Here is a 12,306-nt window from a genome sequence, read left to right as displayed (position 1 = left end):
CTTTTCTTGAAAAAAAATGAGCACACAAATGTTGCAACAGTACTCAACAGTACAACAGCACGGTACAGAGCAGAGCTTTGAATGCCGTCATTCATCGATGGCAGGCCAAAACCAAGGAGTCGGACGTGGTTTTCATCATCGACGAATCTGTCCGTCATCGACAGTGAATACCGAAAGGGCTTGGCATAATGCAATGACACTGATCATGAAGGGTAGTTCGTATTTGCATCCAACGATCGGTGCATTGACTTGCAGGGTCAATTGACAGGGACCCAACTGGGTCAGGTTATAAATAATCTGACACGAGGTGGTAAGAGGCGCATAATGTTTTTTTGCGGATAGGTTGAATGCGAATGGTATTTTACGTAGACATAGACTGGAGATAAAGACTAAGAACTCCGGGCTGTCTGCAGAGGCGTCTCACATCGCAGAAGCATGGAATGTTCGTGATTCCGGTTTTATTACTGTCCTTTTCTGGTCCTTCTGGTGTCCTGCGAAAGGCTCCGCCCGCTTCCGATAGATGGGACGAGGGTAGGGTGGGTCAGGCATATGTCACCCGCCTGCCACCACTTCCAGTGGGAATGTGCTCTTACTTCCTGATAAATGTCATTAAAGTTAATTGCCTTGATCTCCGTCGTACCCGACGATCCCGCGTACGGCACAAAGAAACTGTAAACAACACGGAAGGTCGGCGCACAGGTGGTCAGCTGAGGTCGGGCCGCCTCTTACCCCCTCGGGGTCTGTCGCTCACTCACTCACCAACCCTCACCATCCCAGGCCCTGGTGGAAGCAAAGCTGCCATGCCTTAACCAAATGACACCCCCGGCCCGTGTGCCGTTTATTGCTGCTTTCTCGCTCGGTTAACTGTGAGCATTTGTGGTCGCCGGCTTTTGTTTACACCTGGGATTACAGTCATTCGTATCAAGACTTATGAAATGTAGTTTAAATAGGCAAGCTTTTGCTACGCAGCTAACTGGTTTCCAGATATCCGTAAGTTATCGGTATAAGAGTCGCTTGATGCGTTTTGAGCCGTTGAAGCTACCTCAGCAGCACTTGCTCTATGCACCGGCACGAGATTGATCACTTTGAGCAGGAATTCATTCTCGCGAACCTGGGACGCCTCATGCGACTGCTGTATTATCCACCGCGTCGAGTCTCGAAGTGAGGTCAATGATATCTCTCATCTTATCTGTTGTATCCAGGACCCATTACTGTCTGTCGGAAACGTGGGCGATCGGTTCAGACTTAAGCACTTAAAAGTATTCTCCTATACAGTTAGTGAGATCCCGCCTTATTTCCCCGCCCACTTTTGTATTTGCTCCCCCTTTCCCTGCCATAATAACCTGTGCCCAGCCTCACACTTAGTTTAAATATGAAGCTTGTCAAACATCGGTTTCGTTGAACAAAGAAAAGTGATATTCTCCGATGCCATAGAACAGAAGGTCCGCTTTAGAATAAAATAAGCTATTTACCACCAGCATATCCGTGCAATACATGACATACGTTAAATTTTCCAAATTTTCCAAGATTCGTTGCATAATTTTCCAAGGCAACACGATGCGTCTCATCTATAGCCACGGTGAACCTGACGGGACCGAAACATGCCTCGAATGACCATCTGCCAGAGAGGGCTTTCCCTCAGATGTGCGCTCAGATCGCCTTTGTTGCCTCTGCTTTCGTCTGAGGGCTCTTTTTGCCATCCGCTCGGCCATCCGCTCCCCGGCCGGCCTCACCATCCCGCCACAGAGCTGCTGCTCCTGATGCGTCTCCTGTTTTCCCCGCCCAGCCGCCGACGAAAAACGGACGGACAGTTTAACTTGGGTTGTTCAGTGTTTACGACAGCGAGGCGGCACTTTTTGAACGGATGCCTGGATGGGGCTGCCATTGAGGCGATGCCTGGCAGTGGGGAGCTAAGGCAGCGAAAATATAACAAGAGGCTAATTGTGCAAGTCTTCGTGTCTCCCCAGACAAATGGCAGACAAGGGTCTTGCCGGCAGTCCCACTTAACCGGGCTTATGAACCCGCGTGTTCTCAAGTCCCACGTGCTATGCAACAGCGCACAGTAGACCTGGTGATGATAAGGGGCCGCTGTAGCCATGATCACGACGTAGCATCTGAGGGAGTCAGCATTCTGTGGGGAGAGAGCCAGCCGCTACTTAAGAAGCACCCTCCGCGAATTTTACGATGCTACACCACTGCGACCACACACACACACACAGACACGCACGCACGCACGCACAAGTATATATATATATATATATATATATATATATATATATATATATATATATATAGGAACATCATTTTCCAAGAGAATGGCATGGGATAAGGACGAAGGAATGGGGAGCGTTCCACCTTATCCATGCAACCAAGTCTTACATTGCACTTACTGCGGTCAATGGAAGGTTGAGTCATCACTCAGAAGAGGCTCTTTGGGTTCATCTTGTTTTAAGCATCACCCCTGCTTCGACTGGAACTTCACAGCTTCTGTGCTGTTTTCCATGCTTTTCATATTTTTGTTTTGAAAGTCTCAACATGTTGTTCGCAAGGGCCACCGGCCCGCCAACTGTCGCCTATTTCAGGGCATAACACGCAGCACCAGGGCCATAAATTAGCATAAGCCATTACACCGGAATCTTGGTCGGCATCCTGAGCTCCCTCTACGCCATGGAGAAAAACAAGCTCCCTCTACGCCATGGAGAAAAACAAGCTCCCTCTACGCCATGGAGAAAAACAACCGCACCGTCCTCACTGCGCTAAACCCAAAAGACGGAAGCATACACATCAGCCTTATTGACAGTATTTCCTCCATGAGCGTAACCAACACTGGGCCGGTGCTGTCAGAATCCCGGCACATATTGCGCCAATTGAACTGCATATGTGTCTGGTTCACTTAAAATGGCGCCAAAACAGAGTTCAGAGTTCAGTTTCATTTAAGGCGTGGTTACATACACGGTCGCCTCCATACAACACAAACGACATTCCGTTCCTTGGCAGGCGGAGGCTTGGCAAAACCTGACCGAGCTAACCTGTATATCCGCGGACTGTTTACCCCCAAAGCGTGAGCTGAACGCGGCTGGGAGCATCCAATTAAAGAGCCTGCATCGCTGAACAGACCGCGTGCCATTCCTCCGCCCAGAGAAGCTCCGCGGCACTAATCATGCCGGTGGGCTCTGTTCAGTTCAAAGGCAGGCGGGAGGCCTGACTTCCGTGATAATGCCGTCAGTGCTAACTTGCTTGCACCAAGCCGCCGACCCAGCGCCGCTCCTGCCAGTTGGAAAGTAAACAGCTGAGGCGCGAGCCGGCAGCTGTTTACACGTAATCGAGAGGACTGAGTCCAGCGCATCGCCTGACGCCGTCTGCGATAGCTGGACAGCCGACGTGATAGGCAGCGGTCATGACCGTGGCGGCTGCGGGCGTCGGTCAGTAATCAGACTGCGACGCATCGGCACCGTAAACGCATCATGCCGGCGTCGTGGACGATTCCTTTTGGCAGCGGCTGTGCTCGGGTCCAGTCCTGTCGGGCCCACCGTAGTAATCCGTCGGCCGAGGAGCTCAGACCGGATCATTCGACCTGCATGGGCTCAGGGGTCATTCGATTGACATGTCACACGTCAGACTCTCAAATGGCGGATAAGCTGAAGAAAACGGGTCAAGGGCGGGGACAGCGACAAGATACTGATGTGTGCATGTGGCCATGCTCTCTTGTGATCAAAGCAGGGGTCCATCCACTTTGGGATGCTTTTGAGGACTTGTGTCGAGTCTCAGTTAACGGAGCAGAGAAGGGAGAGAAGCTTACTACACGTTCTAGGTGAACCACAGCCACAGCCATTGGCCCCTTGACAGATTTCAAGAACGTCACGGAATTGCTGTGCCAGTTACCGGCTGGAGAACGGATAATGTCCCATTCCCATCCCGAATACAAGACGCTATTACCTAAGCTGTGAGTGATGGGGCCATTGCATCAATATCTGAGAGTACCTCCACGTCTGACCCTGCTCAATCTGATTTGTGTTTTCGCAAGACGTTACTCACGATTTTCAAAACTGCAATACTGCATATTCATCAGTTATGTCGACCGGAGTTGCCGGGCCCTGGTCGGGCTCCTAGCCAGGTAGCTTAACAAGCAATGCTCTTTTTTAATAAGCGCGTGAAAACTATGTCAGTGAACCTCTGTCTGTCCAAATTTCATGGCTGGCGGACTTCTCAACACTTCGGTCACGCCTATTGGCATGGCGTGTCAGAGGTGTCTGCCTTAATAAGCTTAGTTTCTGATCTCGATGTGATAGCGAGTGACGCCCTTGATAATTGTCACGTCTGTGTCAGTTCGTCCGCGTAACTCGGCATCAGACATCTGTCTGTTGTGATCAATGGCTCGCCACGCGACCTCCCCCGAGCAGCTTGCGGCCGCAGTGGTCATACTGCCTCTAAACAACAAATCGGACTCTTTCTCGCGGGTGTCGGAATCTAAAGCAGCGGCTGGAATACTCCTTCGTGCCTAATCACCTTCGTGTCTACCATGCCTTTGTACCTCCGCGCCTAATGCGTGTACGTGATCGCGATAACCACCTACCCGTGATCGATTGGGAACTGATACAGCAAATGGGCACAGGCTTCGTCTTTCACGCTCCTCGTCCGAAGAGGTGCGTGAGCAGTAAATAATTAACAATGGCCGCTGATTGGTCGAGCTTGAGCAGCGCGTGCGCTCCCGTCACCGCCCATGCAGGACCCGGCGACATGAAGCCTGCACCTCAGCCTCGCCGTCGGTCGATGCCGTCTCCATCGCTGTCCGGAGCACCACCGACTCACACAGCCGGGACGTTGCTGCACAGCACTGGCTCTCTAATGAGCGCAGAACTCCGCTCAGCGACCGCTGTGATTTGTGATTCAATGTCACGGCGGCCGGACGGCAATATCGCAAATTAACGAGAGCACAGAATCCATAGCCGCTGATGGTAGTGATTTTGAGTCCGGAGAAGTTACTGCACGCCGTTAAAGTAACCCTGCACCGCAAGGTTCCGATGGGGAGTTTTGATGAATGCCATAACACTGGCCGCCGATTGCACCAAATGCCTTGGCTCGGTTATGTGCATGAACGGATTGGGCTAAATATATCACGCAGTGCGTCGCAGTGGAATCACGAGCGCTCTACGCACGTTCGATACTGCTTGCTGGAACTGGAGAGGAGCCCATAGCAACGGCTTGCAAGACTCCAAAATAAACAGCTGAACTGCAGTGGCTGCGATGAGTGACGGGTGTTCGGAACGGTTCCGGAGTGACGTCCGGAACGGCGACCGACAGCTGGAACGGATGGGTCCGTCGCTGCCGGCTTCTTGTAGAACTAGAGGAGGCTTACAGGGGGACGGAGCGCTAAAAGAGCGTTCAAGACACCGAGGGGGGGGGGGAGCGTAGATCTCCAGCAACTATTAAATGCTAAGATGGCGGTGGTCATGGTCCATTAATGTACCCCGTTCCTCCGCGCCAGAGGATTCGGAGCTGTCCAAAAGTAGCCTATTGCGCACACACGGCATCATCTGCTATAGCCTGCCAGCATGCTGAAATGTCCGGCGGCCCGCTGCCGTCCCACCTCGCCTCGCAAAGTGGCTTGCTCCCAGCTTTCAGAGCCACTTTAACACGTGACGCCATTGCGAGTTTTTGTGCCATCGTGGGATTTAACTTTATGTGCCGGTGGCCGGCCCATACAAGCCATTTGATGGAGGAAGTCGAGGTGCAAACATGCGTGAATCGGTTCACTCCGCCGTCCTCTCTCTGGACATCTTGAATGCCCTCTTAAAAGTGGACGCTACTTCCCGATTTACACTTGGACGTCATGAAGGATGTCTGAGCGGTGCGAACGTTTGTAATGCACTCATCTCGTCATCATCAACATCGCACCTCGCACTCGCACCTTAGTTCTTATTCCAAGCACGTTTTGTCCGGGAGCGTCTCTGCTACTAGCTATTTATTGAAATAGAAACAGATGTTCCGCTATGGTGCTTGCTAATTGATCGAATAGGTCATACTGCTCAATTTATGGGGACGCCCATGATCAATACGATACGGCTTTTACACTTTATACCAACGAAGTCCGTTTGACTCCCACCTGAGCTTAGCTATTTTCGCTTCTGGCGTTCCAACCCGGTCGTTAGGTTTTCTGGACATCATTGTCTTGCAATCACTGATTGCGGCTTTGCGCCGTTTCCATCACATAGAATATAAAATGCCCGAAATAAGGTCTTAGGAACTAAATCACACGGGTTATCTTTTGATAAAAAATAAACAATAACAATGCATCAGTGTTAAAGGCATGGCTCTCCAATCGCATCTTATCAAAGGCAACATCTTAACGCTGTGTGGCATACACTTTGCAACATTTCCGAGTGCCTGTTCTGTCAGGCAGTGATTTTCAATCACTATTGTAATATGACCAGCGAATACACATTTTGACAAACAGGAAAAGTCGCCGAGGACAGATACAAGCTGATTCAAAATGTCGCCGAAACAGTGTCACTACGAGAGGGAAATCGCTCGGGGGAGAAAAAACCGGCAATGGTTAAGCTGATTACGCTTACTCCAGCACGAACCTTGGGTTATGACCGCGGACGAAGCGCGTTTTCTATGCGTTTTGAAAGGCTGATTTTGGATTTCGGAAGTCTGGGTGTGCAAGGGCTTTTAATCAGTTGTGTGAGTTGTGTGGTTTACACGAATATGCCATCTACAAATCAGTATGCGATTGCAGCACTGTCCCATGCATAGCGATGTGACTAATTGAACGAGAAGAGAACAACGTTGTCTGTTTAAAAACTGACTCGGACACCACCCGTCGTGGCATTAAGTGGCATCAGGTCAAGTCAATACACATACGCATGGCACAATCCGCCGGCACGAATGCTTTTTAAAAGCTTTCAAGTTTCTCGCCAGGCTTTGATGACAATAACCAAATAAATGCAAACAGATTCATAAATTTTGCCAACCGAAGTCAACAAACAGGGCCAATTGATCATTGCCAGCCTATTTTTCGAGCAATGTGACGCTTGCATCAGCGCGACCTAATTGGCCAACCTCTTCACGCTAAACAATCATGTAAAACGAGCACTTCGGTGCAGGAGTGCAAACAATTGGCAATTGTTCTGGTTGGCGCCAATCTCTATTCGCTTAGTTATTTTTGCACTATCTGCATGATGATGCCACTCACCTGTGCGGTCACTGCTCGTTCCACGCCGCAAAAAGCGTCCCACTGTCACGGACGACGTTGAAAGCTTCTTGTACAATATAGGAGTGATTGCCTTTGCGAAAACGTTTATTCATGTACGTAGTTCAGAATGATTGAACAAAGCAGTAGAAAATACAATTTAACAAACATGGTACAGATTTTTAGTGACAGCACATTTAAATCCATTCACGAGAAGCTCGGGGCGCCCGCGGTGTTGTCAGTTTCACGTCGACCTGCCGTCGGTGCGCTGACGTCACCTTTTGTTGATTATTTTAGCATATATCCTTCATTATCAAACGTCAACACCAGCGTAATCTGCACATGAGGGAGACATGTTTACGAACATTCCACAATACATGGCGTCAGTCAGAATGTGTTGTGATGTATACGCGCGCGCGAGGGCCGGAGCCAGCGTGTGCACCGAGAGGTTGAAGCACACGCTGAGCGATCACTCTCGGGCTTGAAGGAACTTTGTGTATTGACTGAGATCGATGCAGATTCACCTGCATAATGCTATGCGCACACAATGCTCGTATTGACGGGAAGCATCAGATGAGCGTGTGGGGGACATCGCTTCGCAGCCAGTCACTTTGGTGACGGAGAACGATAGACAGTCGACAGACGGCGGGTCCAGCGCGGCAGACGCCACGAGCGGACAGCGCCAGTCCAGCGAGCGACGGGAGGTAGGACACCAGGAACAGGCGCTCTGTCGGCTGCGGAGGCCCTCTGCTCACTCGCACGGTGGTGGATGGCGGCGGCCTCCCCCCCCCTCCCCCCCCCCCTCCAATGGGGCGGTGACGTATGCAGCTCAACGCGAGTCGTCCTGTCCGAACACCGACGCTGGAGCACGGGCTCGATTTCGGGGAGCGGGCATCCCCTCATCAGGACAATGAACCATCCACACCGCGGGGCCGGAGGACCGCAACTACGAGCCCATCATCAGCCAGTCACGCAGGTCCGATCTGTAACGATAAACGCGAACTTCCTCCTCGCAGACAGCGACACGTGCTGCGGCCGAGCCGTCATACGAAGCTCTGCCGCTGCGTGGTCCGCGTGAGCGTGATCCTATCCGCTGGCGCCGGTGGCGGCGGCGGCGGCGGCGGCGGCGACGGCGTGAGACACCGCGTGACCTCGGTTGATCGGAGCGAGGGCGGCGAGCCGGCCAGCAGCCGCGTGTCGACGGGCAAGCCGGCCCCGTCGACGGCCGCCCGCCACCGCTGCTGCGGCGAACGCGGCGCGTTAATTACGCTAACGAGCCGCCACGATACCGGGATCTGTTTTGGATGGCGGAGACGACATGGTCTGTCGACCCTTCTCGTGGGCCTCGTGTGTCAGGCAAGGTCACGGCAAGGGCCTGACGGGCCTTGACGAGGTGAAAACTAGACCAGGGCTGCACAGCAACGATCTGGTAGGAATGCAGGCTGCTAACCAAGAGGCACGGCAGATTGATACCGCTCGGAGACATTTACCGATGGAATGTAAAAAATATTTATACACATTTGCGAGGGTTAGAAGCGGTTAGGTTGGTTAGAAACGGTGTTCTCAAAAAGAGGACATAACGACGCGTGCATAACGCGGATTCGTAAACGTGTTATTATGGAGCCGGACTAAATGCTGAAGAGATTCTATTTAGCGAACGGCCACATCCCGGGTCGTATCTGACGAGCGATCGCGCGAAAGAAAAGGAGACAGACAGACAGATAGACCGAGAGACAGGGGGGCAGAAAGACAAAGAGACGGGGGGGGGGGGGGGGCAGAGAGACAAAGAGAAGGAAAGACAGAGAGACAGAGACAGAGAGACAAAGACAGAGAGACAAAGACAGAAACATTATTCGTGCGCTGCCAAGATCTCACCCGGTAATACGGAGAGCTGATGTCCCCCTCCGGCAGACAGCTCCGGACCAGAGGCGCGTCCCCCGATCGATGACTCATCTCGATAGCTGTCGGCGAAGGGTGAACTTCACTGTGACGACGTGCCAGCGGCGGCTCGACACCAAGCGGCCCAAGTTTGGGCCGCCTGACGCCAACAGCGGCACACAGGCGTCGGCGTCTGAAGGGAGCATGCAACAAAGAAGGCAATGAGCCCGCCGCTCGTGACGGCGACGATGTCGCTCCTACCAGCAGACCGCTAACGGGGAAAGTTTCTGGCCGGCGGCCGACGATGCCGGAAATCTGCGCTGCAAAAGGTGTCGGCAGTGGCCGCAGGCGACTGTGGAGAGCCGGATGCCTGATCTCGGCGTCCGCCGCCACTGGACGGCGCCGAAACGAAGTTCACCGGTCAGGCTCAAGGGCTCGTGGGGTCTGAGTCTCCAGAATGACGCACATCGATTGGGAGTGGTTGCTGGGCAACAATGACGTTTTTGACGCGGAGGATCTCGTTTCAGAAGGGCGTCGAGCAGAGGAGCGAATGAAGTATGGCAAGAGGCAGCTTCATCCCACCCTAGTTGGACGCCGGAAGTCTGATGGGAAGACGTGATGACACAGGTGACGTTACTTCAATGGGGGCTTTACGGGCTTAAAAAACTAGATTCCCTGGAGAGGTAAGGACAGTTGAACACAAAATGCTGAGTTAGATGGTTTCAACTGCAAAATCATAAATAATTTTCATATTGCCTTCGGGACACATCAGAGGACAACGAAAAGAAAACACCAAGTCGCATCCAACGTCATCACAGGCGCGGGGACAGCGGCACCCTCTCCTATTAACTGCCTGCAGAGCCGACCGGGCTGATGGGGCGAGTTTGAGGCACACTGCCATGCAGGACAGCCTCTGGCTTAATGTGGCGGGTGATGACCTGGAATCTGAATAAAATTAATTTCAATATACAGTCATGCGAAGCTGAGAGAAAGACAAAGTAAAACCATTATGCTGAGGCTGGAATCATGTACTGCGTTCTTTTTGGAATAAACAGTAGATTGAATTAAATGTCGGCTAGCCGTGCACCCACGTACGGGCAGTGGGGTAGATGCTGGATCAACTTTGGCAGCACCTCCAGCAGAGGTGAAAAAGTGTCTTTTCTGTCACCGAGGAAATTTTTAACCGTCCGAACCACCTGACTACTTTTCATTGGGCATAAATTGGGGAGTTCAGCCGCCGAAAAACTAGTTTTGAGAAACTACATCCCTGCTTCTGACCGCAAAAAAGTGCGCAAATCCTGGGGAGAAAACTGCTGTTTTAAGCGCATTTCGGAGGCAGGCTCAGTCATTTTTCTTCCTGCACCCCCCTCCCCCTCCCGCTGCCAACCCCCACCCCTATGTATTTTGCAAAACTGCATCCCTGTAGTTCTACATTTACCGATAACATGGTTTTACAGGCGCCAGAGACAACATCACTTTTGTTTTTGTGACGTCATCGTACAATCAACTGGAAGCGTTGGTGACCTCCATTATTTTCGCGAATTCATTGCCGGTGCTGAACTCGCACTTCCTAACATGATACCAGTTATTTAGGGCAAAACCCACACAATATTGATATTAATAGATGCAGCCGACATTTCTGAACATCTCTAACATCCCAAATTATCTTTATATACAATAAGGTGACAACTAAAAAGGTTTCATCTCACGCCCGTCCACCCAGCAGTGCGCTTAGTCTGAGGTGCAATGGGCAATGTGAGAGGCCTACACCAGCGATGCTCGACCTCTTACCTTAAAGCCAGTGTTTCTCTCAGTAGAAGGAAGCCCCGCATGAATCCTCGACATATGACGTTCCAACGACCTCCGTTTACCTCTGAAGCTACTGCTCAGGTATCCACAAACAACAGTTTTCCTAGATCGGCAGGGCTTGTTAACGCTATAATCCTTAAAAACTGGCAATTAGTAACGTTCCTCTAGTCAGCCAACTTCTCACGACATGAACGCATCTAACAGCACCCCACATGCTTGCATTAAACCCAACGCATTATTGCGTGGCGAGCAACCAAGCCCATCTGTCTCAAATGGCACGACGTCTTAAAAATCTGCATAGAAACTGATCACGCTCGCCGCAAGATGCTGTGGCCAGCCACGATTCTTACGGGCAGTAATAAACTTAGTCATTTTGTGCTTTATACCGTTTAGTATGTGAAGTAAATCTTGACTGAAAAAATCTGTGGGAAGCACTGATCTGAGGGCATTGGAAAAGCACTGTCACCACTGATCTGTGACGTCACCACTGATAAAGTATAGTTTGTAGTATATTTCTGTCACCTGCTAAAAACTATCCTGGTTAAAGCTACTATCTTTGGCAGCATCTTACGGCTTCACTTGCACATACAGCGAAATGTCAACTATGTGTTCATGCCGCAAGTGCTAGCGAGTACAGACCAATACTAAGTCTTGAGTTTCATCGAGCTGGGATAATCTGTTGTAATATGGTCCTGTCTGTTGAAATTTGTATTTATTTTCGGAAATTTGCCACCAATTGGTTCGCAAAGGTATCAGTCTTTGTCACCGATCATATCCGGTAAGTCAGAAGCTTTCCTCGCCCCCGACCTCCGGGTCCAGGGATTTGATGACCAGTCGATTGCGGACGACCGGCTGTTGATTTGATGTGATCATCCCCCCCCCCCCTACAACTTCTGCTTCATGATACCCCCTTTATGATGTCCTTATCGGACGCGTTTGTGGTGCGTGAGGGGAAAAGTTGAGTGGAAGTAGCGGAACCTTTTTTGATATACGATATGGAGAGCTTCTCGAGGAGAGCAAGTGTTTCATCCTCCTTGTGGGCCGTCGCCAAATCTGCCCAGTCCATATAATCCTTCCAGGCTATTTTGCACAAAAGGAACGCTTTTCGCCTTGATGCGCTTTCTCTGCAAAACTCGCTTCGGTAGCTACCACGCTCTTGCAGAAAGCTGGACACCCGATTCTACGAGAGCTGATGGCTATTCCCAACAGCACTCTCTTCGGAAAGCTTCGCCGAGGCTTGAACGTTACAAGTTTTGGGGTATCACCACTGGGGAGAGAATTAACAACCGCATCGCAGGGCAAATCACTTCCTCAATTGGTCAAGTATGTTTTGCCGTCCATGACGACATCTGCCGCACTTTTACCAGACAATGAATCCTTGGAAAAGCGCTGCATACTAGATTTCTAGGAATTAACGTCATTAATAG

At 51.1% G+C, this 12,306-nt stretch overlaps 1 protein-coding gene across 1 annotated transcript in view; it reads right to left on the bottom strand.

The window, feature by feature from the left end:
- Positions 1-8,021: 8,021 nt before the first annotated feature.
- Positions 8,022-12,306, bottom strand: part of LOC119101481 (hemicentin-1) — a 69,788-nt gene continuing 65,503 nt past the window's right edge. The window contains exons 14-16 of the mRNA XM_037224824.1: positions 9,068-9,153; positions 8,344-8,433; positions 8,022-8,036 (exon numbers count right to left, since the gene is read on the bottom strand). Of these exons, the coding sequence (XP_037080719.1) occupies positions 8,022-8,036; positions 8,344-8,433; positions 9,068-9,153 (191 nt within the window). The remainder of the gene's footprint in view (positions 8,037-8,343; positions 8,434-9,067; positions 9,154-12,306) is intronic.

Source organism: Pollicipes pollicipes, unplaced genomic scaffold, assembly GCF_011947565.3.
Source record: "Pollicipes pollicipes isolate AB1234 unplaced genomic scaffold, Ppol_2.1 Scaffold_2555;HRSCAF=2994_pilon_pilon_pilon, whole genome shotgun sequence".
In the NCBI taxonomy this organism is placed as follows: Eukaryota; Metazoa; Arthropoda; class Thecostraca; order Pollicipedomorpha; family Pollicipedidae; genus Pollicipes; species Pollicipes pollicipes.
The sequence above is the reverse complement of the archived record's forward strand: the minus strand, read 5'-3'. Positions and strand labels throughout refer to the sequence as shown.